Source organism: Schistocerca piceifrons, chromosome X (assembly GCF_021461385.2).
Source record: "Schistocerca piceifrons isolate TAMUIC-IGC-003096 chromosome X, iqSchPice1.1, whole genome shotgun sequence".
In the NCBI taxonomy this organism is placed as follows: domain Eukaryota; kingdom Metazoa; phylum Arthropoda; class Insecta; order Orthoptera; family Acrididae; genus Schistocerca; species Schistocerca piceifrons.
The window spans coordinates 785,952,542-785,965,597 of NC_060149.1; the positions used below are offsets into that span (position 1 = coordinate 785,952,542).

The 13,056-nt window shown below is 43.3% G+C and overlaps 1 protein-coding gene across 1 annotated transcript in view; it reads right to left on the bottom strand.

The window, feature by feature from the left end:
* Window positions 1-13,056, bottom strand: part of LOC124721947 (DNA polymerase epsilon subunit 4) — a 68,448-nt gene that overhangs the window by 14,565 nt on the left and 40,827 nt on the right. Inside the window, exon 2 of the mRNA XM_047247110.1 lies at window positions 12,144-12,365. Coding sequence (XP_047103066.1) covers window positions 12,144-12,365 — 222 coding nt within the window. The remainder of the gene's footprint in view (window positions 1-12,143; window positions 12,366-13,056) is intronic.

Genomic DNA, 13,056 nt, shown 5'->3' on the forward strand with positions numbered 1-13,056 from the left:
GATTCATAATAGGATTCAGCCTAGTGGGGAGTGAAACATAAGGGTGAAATATGCTTTTCGAATAATTAATAGAGTATGTCCCAATCGTTTAATTAAGGCTAAAATACATGGAGAATAAATTTTATCTGTGTAAATAAATCTGTAAAATAAGGAGAAAAGGTCACGATTTAAGGTAGGGAATGTATTTATGTGCTGCTCCAATACAGAATATTCCAGAGAAATTTTATATATTGCTCTGTAAAGCAAGTTGAAGGCAGTCACCATAATTTGTTTTTGGACTATATAAAAGCAGGAGCTGGGAGCGCTCTCTCTCTCTCTCTCTCTCTCTCTCTCTCTCTCTCTCTCTCTCTCTCTCATTTGCTTTCGATGGTTGTTTCACAAACTGCAAGTGTTCCATGTAACTACAAGAGCCACGTTTGAATTAAGAACCTGTTTTCCATTAATGCCACATCTCAATTTATTATGTTGCATTTTCGAACTTTTCAGGCTGCACCGAAGGAGGAGAGTTGCCAACGAATTGTTTGGTGACCACAGCCAAACGCTACTAGTGTTCAATTGGCATTTACTTTATCAAACTTTTATTTCAGCGTCCTCAAGATCTCTTTCACCGATCTTTGGTATCAGTATCCAGGAATCGTAACCACACAAACTGTGTAACTGAGATCTGTCGCTGGTCTCTAAACAATGCTGTCGGTCAATGTTCTCATCGATCTGATGCTGGATGGTGGAATGCAATTTCATGCCAAATGAAAAAAAATTTCTATGCACCATTTTACTGTTTCAGGAGCTTTGCCACCAGCAGAAGTGATTAATAAAGTTTATAATACCATTAAAAAAAATATATATCAGAAATATTGTAAGGGGGCTTCAACTTGTTATTTCTGCAGTAGAAACTTAGCCGGATAGAAAGAAGGTGAAAATGCCATTGCAAATTGGGTTGCACGGTGTTCTGCAAGAAGCAATGAACCGGTGCAAAGACTACCCTGGTGGACAAGAGCCAGCATAGGCATACAAAGGTCAGTTGGTTCTTTGAAGCACCCAACAATGGCAGTCAGTCACTCTGGCATTGGCATGGAAATGATAAGATCCCCAGAAAGAGGTCACTGTTGCGAAGGTCTTGGTGTAATGACCAATGTACCAAGGCCACAATATTACAGAAAAGACTGTTAGCTCAATAGCTGAAAAGGTGCCATGGGTGGCACTGGAGTGGGTGGGAGAACCATTGTTGACGTGGCACAGTTCATGGTCCATGAGAAGCTGTTCAATCAGAAGGACCCTATATGACAAAGTAGTACTCCCCCCACAAGGGGTGGCGTGCACAGACGTCCCCAAGTAGGAGAAAAGGGGAGGGGAGAGGGGACAGGAAAGTTATTGGATGAAGGTGGTCTGAATGCAGGTGAGAAAAGTTGCAAATGCTGATTGCTCATGTTGCTTGCGCCCCACACTGCTACTGCTTCCAATGCAGTACACAGGGGAATCCAATCACTGATGACATCTGTGCGAATCAATGTACTGACCCTTCTGATGCCCTCTCAGGACTAATACAGTTCCGACAGAACGCACAATTATCACGAAGCATTGGAGATTGGTCACTAGCGAAGTGCATTTCTTGGAGAGCAATGCAAATCTCAGAAGAGGAGGAAATAAGGTGTTTTAGCCCTGGTAAGTGACAGTAATACTCATTACATTACTGCTGAATGATCACATGATTGGTGGGCCGGTTTGGTGTGAAGGGACCAGGAAGCAGCACTGCCTGTCGCCAGTGGGGATGGAACCGCATCCACAAACATTGGCCCAGCATCCGACTTTGTGGGGGCCTCTAGCACCTTTGGGGGCACTAGAGGAGACTTGTCCCAATTCTCCTCCTCTTCCTTTTTCTACTACCTTCTTGAAGTGATTGTTCACAACTGCTGAATTTTGGGAGTGTCATGCAACTATATGACATATGCCGTAAGTACAAACACCTGAAACACCACATATGTGGTGGGACATATGGTTTCACATCACACCTGTGTGACATGTCCTTAACCTTCTCCAGGAGAACATTCCCTGTATCCTGACAATTGTCCTTGGGCTCTTTTTGTACACATGTGACTAAATGTACCCCTTGCCACTGGAGATTAGTGTGAAGCCTTATTCTTTTTGGAGTGCAACAGCTCTATGAAAGCTGATTGCTTGAAGCACATTCAAAGTTGTGTGTGGGGCAGTCCTCACAGGTACGTTGCCTAGACAATCATGTATGAAGTGCTGTCGGTTCAACAGCAGAGGAACCTTTAACTAAATAGAACCATGCTTCACTAAATTTTTCTTCAATGTTTTCAACAACAACAACAACAACAACAACAACAAATGGTTTCATTGGAGGAAGTGTCTACCAATCAGTCCGAGTTCACACAAAGTATTGTGTGAAGTGGCCACTCCCAGATATCTGGCTTGCCCCTCTTCCCATGGTGTAGCCATGAAAGAAACTTGGTGGGCTCTAATCCCTCTGCATTGTAAGAATCTTCTCTATCTCAAAAGACTGCTGGGGCCTTGCAGCCAACAACAGAAGAAAGTTAGTCATTTTATGATGTACCCAAGACAAACTACGGATGGAATGTCCACCCAGACAAAGCCCCTCTTGCCTGGGTAAGTGTTTCACAACTGAGGTGTGACAGGTTCCTACAAGCTGTCCCCAACAACTGTTCCAGATTAAAAGACATTCATTTCACTGGTGCGTAGCACACCTAGAGATTGATGGATTTTCTTATAGAGGTCTTTACCATCCTCACAATCCAGATGACTAAGCCAAGCTCCCCATTACCTGTAACATACCACCTTCCAACACCGTGCTATATGGTGGTCACTTAAACGTGCCCACAGTTTATGGTTACAAAGAACTAGCAGCGCACTCTGGCCACCAGCTCGGGAAACCCAAGTATCCAAAACTGAAAACCACATGAAAGTAGGGTTGGCATCATGAAGATCAACCAATGGTAAGGCAGATGGGGAAAGAGAATAGTTGGACTTGCAGCATGGAAAGTGAAGCAGCACTGCAAGGGATGACGGTCCATGACTGCCAAGCACGTAACTCATGAAAGTGACTAGAGCCCCCTGGCGGGAGGGGGGATTTGGGCTAGGTGATTTTTCCAGAAAGTGACGTAACGTTATGACCTGTGTGCATGCGTTTTAGCAGTGTTGATGGTAAGTGTTCGGGTGTGATGGCGAGTGTTCACCAAGTCTGAACTAGACAAAATTTGAGATCAACATATGCCGGTAGAGGCAAGGCTGTTTCATCCTCTCTACAGGTGAGCTTGCACATTGCGCTGCTTTGAATTCCATCTGCAGTGATCTGAGGTTTTACATAGACTTCCAACACACGTGTACGATGTATGCAGAGTTTTTAAAAAAAGTTATGACACAATCAAATTAGTTCTCATGGGTCTCAAAGTGTGCCCACATACTGATGATTTACAATTTCCCTGAAAAATGTAGTGAATGATTACTGTATTCCATATCATTATAGATTTCCATAACAAGGATACTCAATTTATGCCATCTTGTTTGCTTTTTGACCAGAATTCATTAAGGAAAGCTGCACCAAAATCATTACACATTTTACATTCTATGATGTAGGATTTTGCTTGGATTTTTAATGAAATTGAGAAGTGTGATTATCTAAAATCTGACAACTACTGCCATGTGCAAGGGAAATTATTATGTTATTTCCACATCTATAGAATGTTTTGTATTATGTGTCACAAACATGTAAAAATATTAACAATAATGTGTGTAGCTTGCAGTTAATTATGGGGGATGCTAGTACTGGCCATACCAGTAGTCAAACAGGAGTGACTTGCTTCTGACCATTGCCAGCCTTAGTTGGCAGACATTTCGATCTGAAGTCGTTATGGAAGGCTCTATATGGAAAAATCTTGTTACGTGGGTGAAGCATGAAAAGGGTTTGAAGGGTGACAAAGGCAGATGTATATTGAGGAGAGAGAAATTGGTACTCCTTGCTCGGCATTCGTGGTCTCAGTATAGGCCATCGTGTTTGCGATAGCGTGGGAGATGCAGAGTTTGATCCTATGTAGATGGTTAGTTTTTACATACCATGTGCTTTGATACGGTTTGAACTACTTTACATTCCTTGAGCCATATCCATTGAGCCCATTAGAATACATTTTGCTTAGTTAAAGGTGTAGAAATATCACTCCACAAACACTTAATAACTTACAGAATGGTCACCATGTTATATGCACAAATTAATAAAGATTTTGTACAAGAATATTTGTTTCTTTCTTATTCATTAACCTCACAGACATCTTTGAAAGAAACCTTAAGAGCTGTTGTATCTGAATGTAGCATAAGTCTTCTCATGTGCTGTTGTAGTCTAGGGACCAGTTGGCAGTGGGGTGGTGTCACAATGTCAAAGTTCTAGAAAAGTGTTTATAGCAGTATGCACATTGTGAGCCCTATGACTCTCAAAAATTACAAAGGTCCAGGGTATTTTTCATTATATCTGAAGTAGAGATAGCACAGCTATATATGTCATGTTTTCCATGTAATCAACATATCTTTCCATCAAATAGAATTCCTGTGTTGAGTCAAGGTCTCAAAATGGTTCAAATGGCTCTGAGCACTATGGGACTTAACATCTGTGGTCATCAGTCCCCTAGAACTTAGAACTACTTAAACCTAACTAACCTAAGGACATCACACACATCCATGCCCGAGGCAGGATTCGAACCTGCGACCGTAGTGGTCGCGTGGTTCCAGACTGTAGCGCATAGAACCGCTTGGCCACTCCGGTCGGCCTGTCAAGGTCTCGGCTATCAAGTAAAGATGCTTTAGTGAGTGTATACTGGTGTACGAGTACTACTTTTCCCACACCTACAAGCTCTTTGCGTGAGGTGTGTTCATGGCAGTCGCAAATGCATGTTTGTCTGCATCAGCCTGTGGTCTACATATATGACAGAAGCACTTCTTATAGATGAATCAGAAACAAAAGTAAATCATCTATACAGACATCGTACTCATTAAAAATATCAACACCACACACACACACACATTATATATATATATATATATGCGCACCCATACACACATACAGAAGGCATACAGTACCTCTCTGAATGTAGCAACTATAAATGTGTATGTATGCAAGCACTTGTTTTTTGTAAGTGGCTTCAAATATATGTATGTATATGGGTTGCAGTAGTTATTTGAAAATGAAGAGGCTTAATCAGAAGTTGTGGTCTGATAATTTGCTTTAATATATATTTGCACGCAGTCAGTTTGGCAATTTTACTGCACAGATATGTGAAGGACTGTGGGTTCCATAGCATACGCTCCTCCATATTGTTACATGCCTAGAGTGAATCATATAAATATGTCAGCTGTGTGAGGATATATGGAGTATGATTGCTGCGTGTCTGTGTGCCCTCTCCCATTACCACAGTGCCATGGAAAACAGCCATATAAGGAACTGATATCAACAGCCTACTGTAGTCTGCTGTGATCTATTTTAGACCACCACAATCAGTGGGATGTGTGTTGTCATTAACATATTATTAGTGGCAGTGTTTGGTTTCTGTCAGATCACAATATTACTGATCCTTTCCAGTCTACATCAAAGAGAAGGGTGCATGATCACTATCCACCTCCAAAACTATTGTCACCTGTTCATGTTAGTATTTTGCACGAGAATGGAACAGGATTCCCTTGAAAAAAGAAAACCATACATGATGTGTTCATGGATGTGTGTTTATCCATTCCAAGACAACTGGGAACTCTCTGAATGCCAAAGGCCTTCCCACACTACATTAGGCATAGTAATGTTCCTGCTCCACTACAGTTGACATAGCACAGCCACATGTGTGTATACGTCAGGTGCTGGAGTCTACTTCTACCCTTGCTACACGTCTAGCCTGGTCAGTGTAATACATGAGGGTGGTGATGGCAGTATCTGTAACACAAGGACATTTAAGTCAGAAGTGTAGACTCTTTCCTCTCTTCCATGATAGTCCTTTCTCTACCAGGCAGGTGAGCATCAAATACAGGCACACTGTCTTGCGACAATTTGCTAACCTACAGGACATGGCGGGCGCAGAACCCTGCCTTTGTTGCATGGAAGGCAAGTTTGTGAGGTGACTGAACATGTCATTGAAATTATTGCGAAACTTTTTCCAGAGAGGCAGCCTGCACTGAGGCACAGTTTTGTTGTGAGGTGAATGGTACACCACACTAGCTAAGGGCGAGAGTGATTTAGAGTTGCTCTGTACTATGCATGTAACCTTGGTAGTCAGCGGCCATCTTTTGACTAAACTGCCACCTGCCCGAGAATCCACTGTCAGGATCCCTATATGGGATAATTAACGTGTTGAAAAATGTGCACCGAAGGCTTCTGGCCTTGGTGTGGCTCCTACCAAATACAATGTCTTCCCGTTACTGTTGATGCTGGCTGGGGTCGGCACCCCTATCTGTGTTAACTGAATGACAAGGAGCAACAGGCATATCTGGGCATGTCACTTCACAATGCCACCTCCCACCTTGTGTGCGACTTGGTGAGGGTTCAGGCATCGAGTGGTGGGGTGGAAGACAGGGAAATGTAGCAGTTTTATTCCTCATTGTACTGCATGCTGGACTCAAGTGACATGAGATGGCCAGGACACAGTCTGCAACTTCACTTATCCCCTCTCCATACTTCCTATGGTGAGGGAATTAACAGTGGTGTATTGGGGGTGTTCTTTCTAAACTCAGGTAAGAGAGCTTAATCAACTACAATGTGTGATAAGAGTGCAATGTTTTGTTTTGCAGTGGCTGATGGGCATTTCTTTTAAACTTAAAGCACGCAAATACTGTGTGTGCGCGCCTGTGTGTAAATGCATTGTTTTAAACTCGTGCAGGCAACCTGAAGGACCTACAGCTTTTTGGTAGATATTAAGCTGGCTTTACCTTAGGACAAGGCATTACCACCACCACCACCACCACCACCACCACTACTACTGAACCTCTCATAGTGGGCATAATTCGTTAAAGAATCTTACTCGTAGGGCGAAACACTCATTTACTGAAACAATTTATCCATATAAATTGACGTAAAATACAACAATGCATTCCACGCAGAAAAAGCACTAAAAGTTTTATCTTATTCATGCCATTTATTCAAAGAAAATTATACATACAGTATTATGTATTTTATTATTCACAATACTTAACTAATTCTTTTTTACTAGGACTAGACGCAATCGATTCCCATGTTGTCAGCATTTCTCTTATTACGCCAGATTTTGCTCCTTTGCTGTGACTGCCGCCTAGTTCTCCTCCTCCTCCGAAGTCCTCTCAACAACTTCCGGCTGTGAAACATACTGCAACTCCATAAGCTCTTCGGTGGTCATTTCTTGACTGTGATCTTCCACAAGCTCATCCATATCATTGTTATTCACTTCTAGTCCCACACTCTTGGCCAGAGACACAATCTCGTTGACTAAATGCTCAAATTCCTCAGTCACACATTCAATGGCACACACTGGCCAAATATTCTTCCAAGTAGGAGTGGGACATCTCTTGGTAACCCCTTCCCACACCTTTACAATCATCTCAATGCAGACAATGATGTTGAAATGATATTTCCGAAACACTCAAAGCAACATTCAAAGAGTGCTTTAGCGTAGACTTCTTAAAGTTAGAAATAATCAGCTGGTCCACAGGCTGGAGTAATGGATATTGATTAATTGAAATTCTTCAAGGAAGTGATCTTGTAGGCCGGGAGAATGGGCAGGAGCACTGTCCATAACGAGTAAGACGAGTGGCAGATTCATCTGAAGCAAATATTTTTTCCACCAAAGGACCAAACACTTCATTGATCCAACTAAAAAAAACATGTGTCACACAAGCCTTGTTGTTGGACCTCCACATAACATTTAACCTACTCTTGTGGACTTTACACTTCTTGAAGGCTCATGGAGTTTCTGAATGGTAAACAAGCAGTGGTTTAGTTTCCAATCACCACTTGCATTGGCGCATAATAGCAGTGCAAGAGGGTCTTTCATTGGCTTGTGACCGGGCAATGCATTCTCCTCTGCTGTTATAAAGGTACGCTGCAGCATCTTTTCCCAGAATAGACCAGTCTTGTCACAATTAAAAACCTGTTACGGCAGATAACCCTCAGAATCTATGAGCATCTGGAAGTTACTGATAAAAGTTCTCTGCTGCCTTTGTGTCAGAGCTGGCTGCTTCGCGATGCCTTACAATGCTGGGAAAGCCGGTTCTTCTCTTAAACTGCCTGAACCACCCACAGCTTCCCTTAAACACTTCTTTGGCCGCTGATGATCCTGGTGTCTTCTTACTGAGGTCAGCAAAAATCAGTCTCGCCTTCTCACAAATGATATTCTTGTTAATTGTGTCACTTTGCAATTACTTTTCTTTTGTCCATATAAGGAGCAACTGTTTGACATCGTCCAGAATACAAAATTGTTGTCTAGATATTCTTATCACTCCCTTTGAAGCATATACACTCCTGGAAATGGAAAAAAGAATACATTGACACCGGTGTGTCAGACCCACCATACTTGCTCCGGACACTGCGAGAGGGCTGTACAAGCAATGATCACACGCACGGCACAGCGGACACACCAGGAACCGCGGTGTTGGCCGTCGAATGGCGCTAGCTGCGCAGCATTTGTGCACCGCCGCCGTCAGTGTCAGCGAGTTTGCCGTGGCATACGGAGCTCCATCGCAGTCTTTAACACTGGTAGCATGCCGCGACAGCGTGGACGTGAACCATATGTGCAGTTGACGGACTTTGAGCGAGGGCGTATAGTGGGCATGCGGGAGGCCGGGTGGACGTACCGCCGAATTGCTCAACACGTGGGGCGTGAGGTCTCCACAGTACATCGATGTTGTCGCCAGTGGTCGGCGGAAGATGCACATGCCCGTCGACCTGGGACCGGACCGCAGCGACGCACGGATGCACGCCAAGACCGTAGGATCCTACGCAGTGCCGTAGGGGACCGCACCACCACTTCCCAGCAAATTAGGGACACTGTTGCTCCTGGGTATCGGCGAGGACCATTCGCAACCGTCTCCATGAAGCTGGGCTACGGTCCCGCACACCGTTAGGCCGTCTTCCGCTCGCGCCCCAACATCGTGCAGCCCGCCTCCAGTGGTGTCGCGACAGGCGTGAATGGAGGGACAAATGGAGACGTGTCGTCTTCAGCGATGAGAGTCGCTTCTGCCTTGGTGCCAATGATGGTCGTATGTGTGTTTGGCACCGTGCAGGTGAGCACCACAATCAGGACTACATACGACCGAGGCACACAGGGCCAACACCCGGCATCATGGTGTGGGGAGCGATCTCCTACACTGGCCGTACACCACTGGTGATCGTCGAGGGGACACTGAATAGTGCACGGTACATCCAAACCGTCATCGAACCCATCGTTCTACCATTCCTAGACCGGCAAGGGAACTTGCTGTTCCAACAGGACAATGCACGTCCGCATGTATCCTGTGCCACCCAACGTGCTCTAGAAGGTGTAAGTCAACTACCCTGGCCAGCAAGATCTCCGGATCTGTCCCCCATTGAGCATGTTTGGGACTGGATGAAGCGTCGTCTCACGCGGTCTGCACGTCCAGCACGAACGCTGGTCCAACCGAGGCGCCAGGTGGAAATGGCATGGCAAGCCGTTCCACAGGACTACATCCAGCATCTCTACGATCGTCTCCATGGGAGAATAGCAGCCTGCATTGCTGCGAAAGGTGGATATACACTGTACTAGTGCCGACATTGTGCATGCTCTGTTGCCTGTGTCTATGTGCCTGTGGTTCTGTCAGTGTGATCATGTGATGTATCTGACCCCAGGAATGTGTCAATAAAGTTTCCCCTTCCTGGGACAATGAATTCACGGTGTTCTTATTTCAATTTCCACGAGTGTATCTCCTTAATCTTATCCTTGTTCTTGAGAATAATGCAAATGGTTGATGTATAGAGTGTGTGTGTGTGTGTGTGTGTGTGTGTGTGTGTGTGTGTGTGTGTGTGGGGTGGGGGGGGGTGGCAATGGTTTTATGTTTTGTTGCTAAGGTCATTTTCTTTCTCTTATGGTCGTCTTCATGTGACTTATCTTCAGGGACACTTGCACACACACAAAAAACCAGTGTGAACACAAGTTTAGCAAAACGTGCAACCACAAGATGCACTAGTCATACTAAATCATTGTCAATTGTTATGTGAAACATCACCTCATTAAGCAATGTCTTTTTTTACAATTTGTTTTTGTTGTTATGCCAATTGTGTGTTATGGGAGGTGCTTGTTAAGTGAGGTTCCACTGTATTACCCTGTTTATCTTTTTGCCACTGCCATTTTTCCGCAGCAATCTTGTGCTGTCACAACAAAATCGCCTGAAAAGGTGGGCTGGAGGTGAAGGGGTGATGCCAATAAGCCAGTTTAAAAGTACAGCCAGTCAACTGCATGATAAGGACAGATGGGGACAAGAAATTTGGCAACACTGCACGACATCATTGTCAGAAATCTTGAAATAATCTGTAAACAATCCAGGACGCCGGGATGAACATTGCCCCACTACTTGCTCTTTCTTGGTATGTGGGCTTGAAAACTCTTCAGAAATATTGGAGATTCCACGTGTAAGATCAGCACAGCTTTAATGAAGAAGAAATGAAACCACCCACAAGATCCAAAGGAGTAGGGCCTGTTCAAGTCCAGGCCATTCCTCCTGTGTCAGCAATATTTTGGCAAAATTATGCAGAATCATGAGGAAACATTATGTCAAAGTAATCTTCTGACCACCTAAAAAGATTTGTGCTCTTCTCTGTTCCATGAAGGACAACCTGGGATTGCGGGGGCTAGAATCTGCAGAATGCCTTGCCAGTATGGAAAAGCCTACACTGGTCAGACTATATGCAACACATGTGAAAGTTGCATTAAACATGATCGCCGCATTATTCTATCGCAACCCTGTAAGTCAGCCATAGCTGAGCATTGTATCTCCACAGGACATTCTACTGATTAAATTAAATTGAAATCCAGACTTTTCAGCTGCTTACAGGTGTTCATAAATATCAATGGAGACAGTTGAAAATGTATGCCCCGAACAGGATTCGAACCTGGGATCTCCTGCTTGCATGGCAGATGCTCTATCCGACAGCCATCAAGGACACGCTCCCCATGAAACCCACATTTCCAACTTATTGTCCACAAACTACATTTGTAGTGCTCCTGCCCACTATACTCATTACTCGCGACATTCAGTCTATCGAATCCTGTAAGTTGGAAATGTGGGTCTCACGGGGAGCATGCCAGAGATAATTCCCTGCAGTCACACTATCTTCTGTGTCCTCCATGGCTCAGTCGGATAGAGCACCTGCCATGTAAGCAGGAGATCCCGGGTTCTAGTCCTGGTCGAAGCACACACTTTCAACTGTCCTCATTAATATTTATGAACATCTGTGAGCAGCTACAAGGGTCTGGATTTCAATGTAATTTCATACTTAAGGAGCTCCAAGGTCACCAATGGCTTCTGTTCTTTCAATCATCATATTCATATATTCTACAGATTGTTCTGCAAAGAAAATCTTGGTCTCGACAAGATTATTCTGGGATTCAATTATTAATGAATTGTGGAAACATGTTGGTGGAATATCTTTGTAATCAAGATGGTGGCTTTCAACTGGACAAGGTGTGGGACCTAGTGATTTTTTTCATATATTTAGAAATAAGGGCCAACATTAAAACAGGTAGCATACATGTATGATCACCATTACACATGTGCGTGCACTGCATATGTGGAGCAATTTTTTGAAGACTTAGCAGCTACCTTTGCACATGCGTCTCCGTGCAGCTTTTGGTAAGAAGTTAGTGATGTCAAACAGCAGTCTTCAGTGCAAAACACTCACCTGAAGGTGGCTAAATAGTTGTCAGCTGAAATATCATGGCAAGTAGTTGATGTCATCTGGCTGCAATCTCAAAACTTCATGGAATATGTAATTACTGTTACAAAGTCAGTGTCTTATAAAATGGTATGTTCAAGAGGTCAGAGTCAAATTTTGCCAGTACAACATTATACAAAGTGGCAATACAACTCTAAATTTCCAGAACCAGCAACAATAAAATTAATTTATAGCATAATTAATCATCAAAACTTACAGTTCCTTTTGCTACTAGGAAAACTGCTTCTTGTGTGGCAAGAGAAACATCAGGATCCATTTTCATCAAGTGTTTAATTCTCCCAATAGGCAAACGGACCAGTTTCTCTGCTTTATCTGCCTGGTCATTATTTGCATTACCGTAGGGCTGCTCATCTGTGGGCAAGTCGTCATCAGCTTTCTCCAAATTCTCTTGTATGGGTAATGTCTTTTCCTTTCCATTCTAGAAAAATATAATAGTAGTGTCAAGCCATTACTTTTCTTAACTGATAATATCTGTGAAAGAGCATTAGTTTCTAAGGTTTTTATACACTACAAGGCTCATAATACAATAGAAATGAATGTTTGCAACAACATTAATACTGTAGTTATTACTAGGTATTTCTGAGTCAATTTCAGACAAAAGTGTGTTTATCAGAAAGTCATCTTGGCAGCATAAATGTACTGCTACAAAGGCATAATACAAGTAACCTTAATATTTGTTGGCATACTTACAGGCACTGCTGGTGCACTACCATATGCAAAGCTCTGATGCATGTACTATGCGTGAAATACAAACTGTGCAAAAATGTTCATGCATTTTCTGTTCTAAACAGATCACCTCAAATTCCTCTGAATCTCAGAAGTTGGTGCCATGGCCTGTATGTAATGGTCTTATTTCTTGTGGAACACAAAACGCAGATAATACGAGTTAAGAGTCAACATGGGAATAACTGAAGATGATAACAAGTACTCATGTAACACACAGTTACATAGTACAAGGGACATGTATGTATGGTTGAATGCTAGTAGGTACAGCATCTAACAACCAAAAAAATGTAAACATCGAAAGGCAGAGTTGAGTTTAGTTGGTTTAAAAGAGGGGGGAAGGGACCAAACTACGAGGTCATTGGTCCCTTGTTCCTAATAAAACA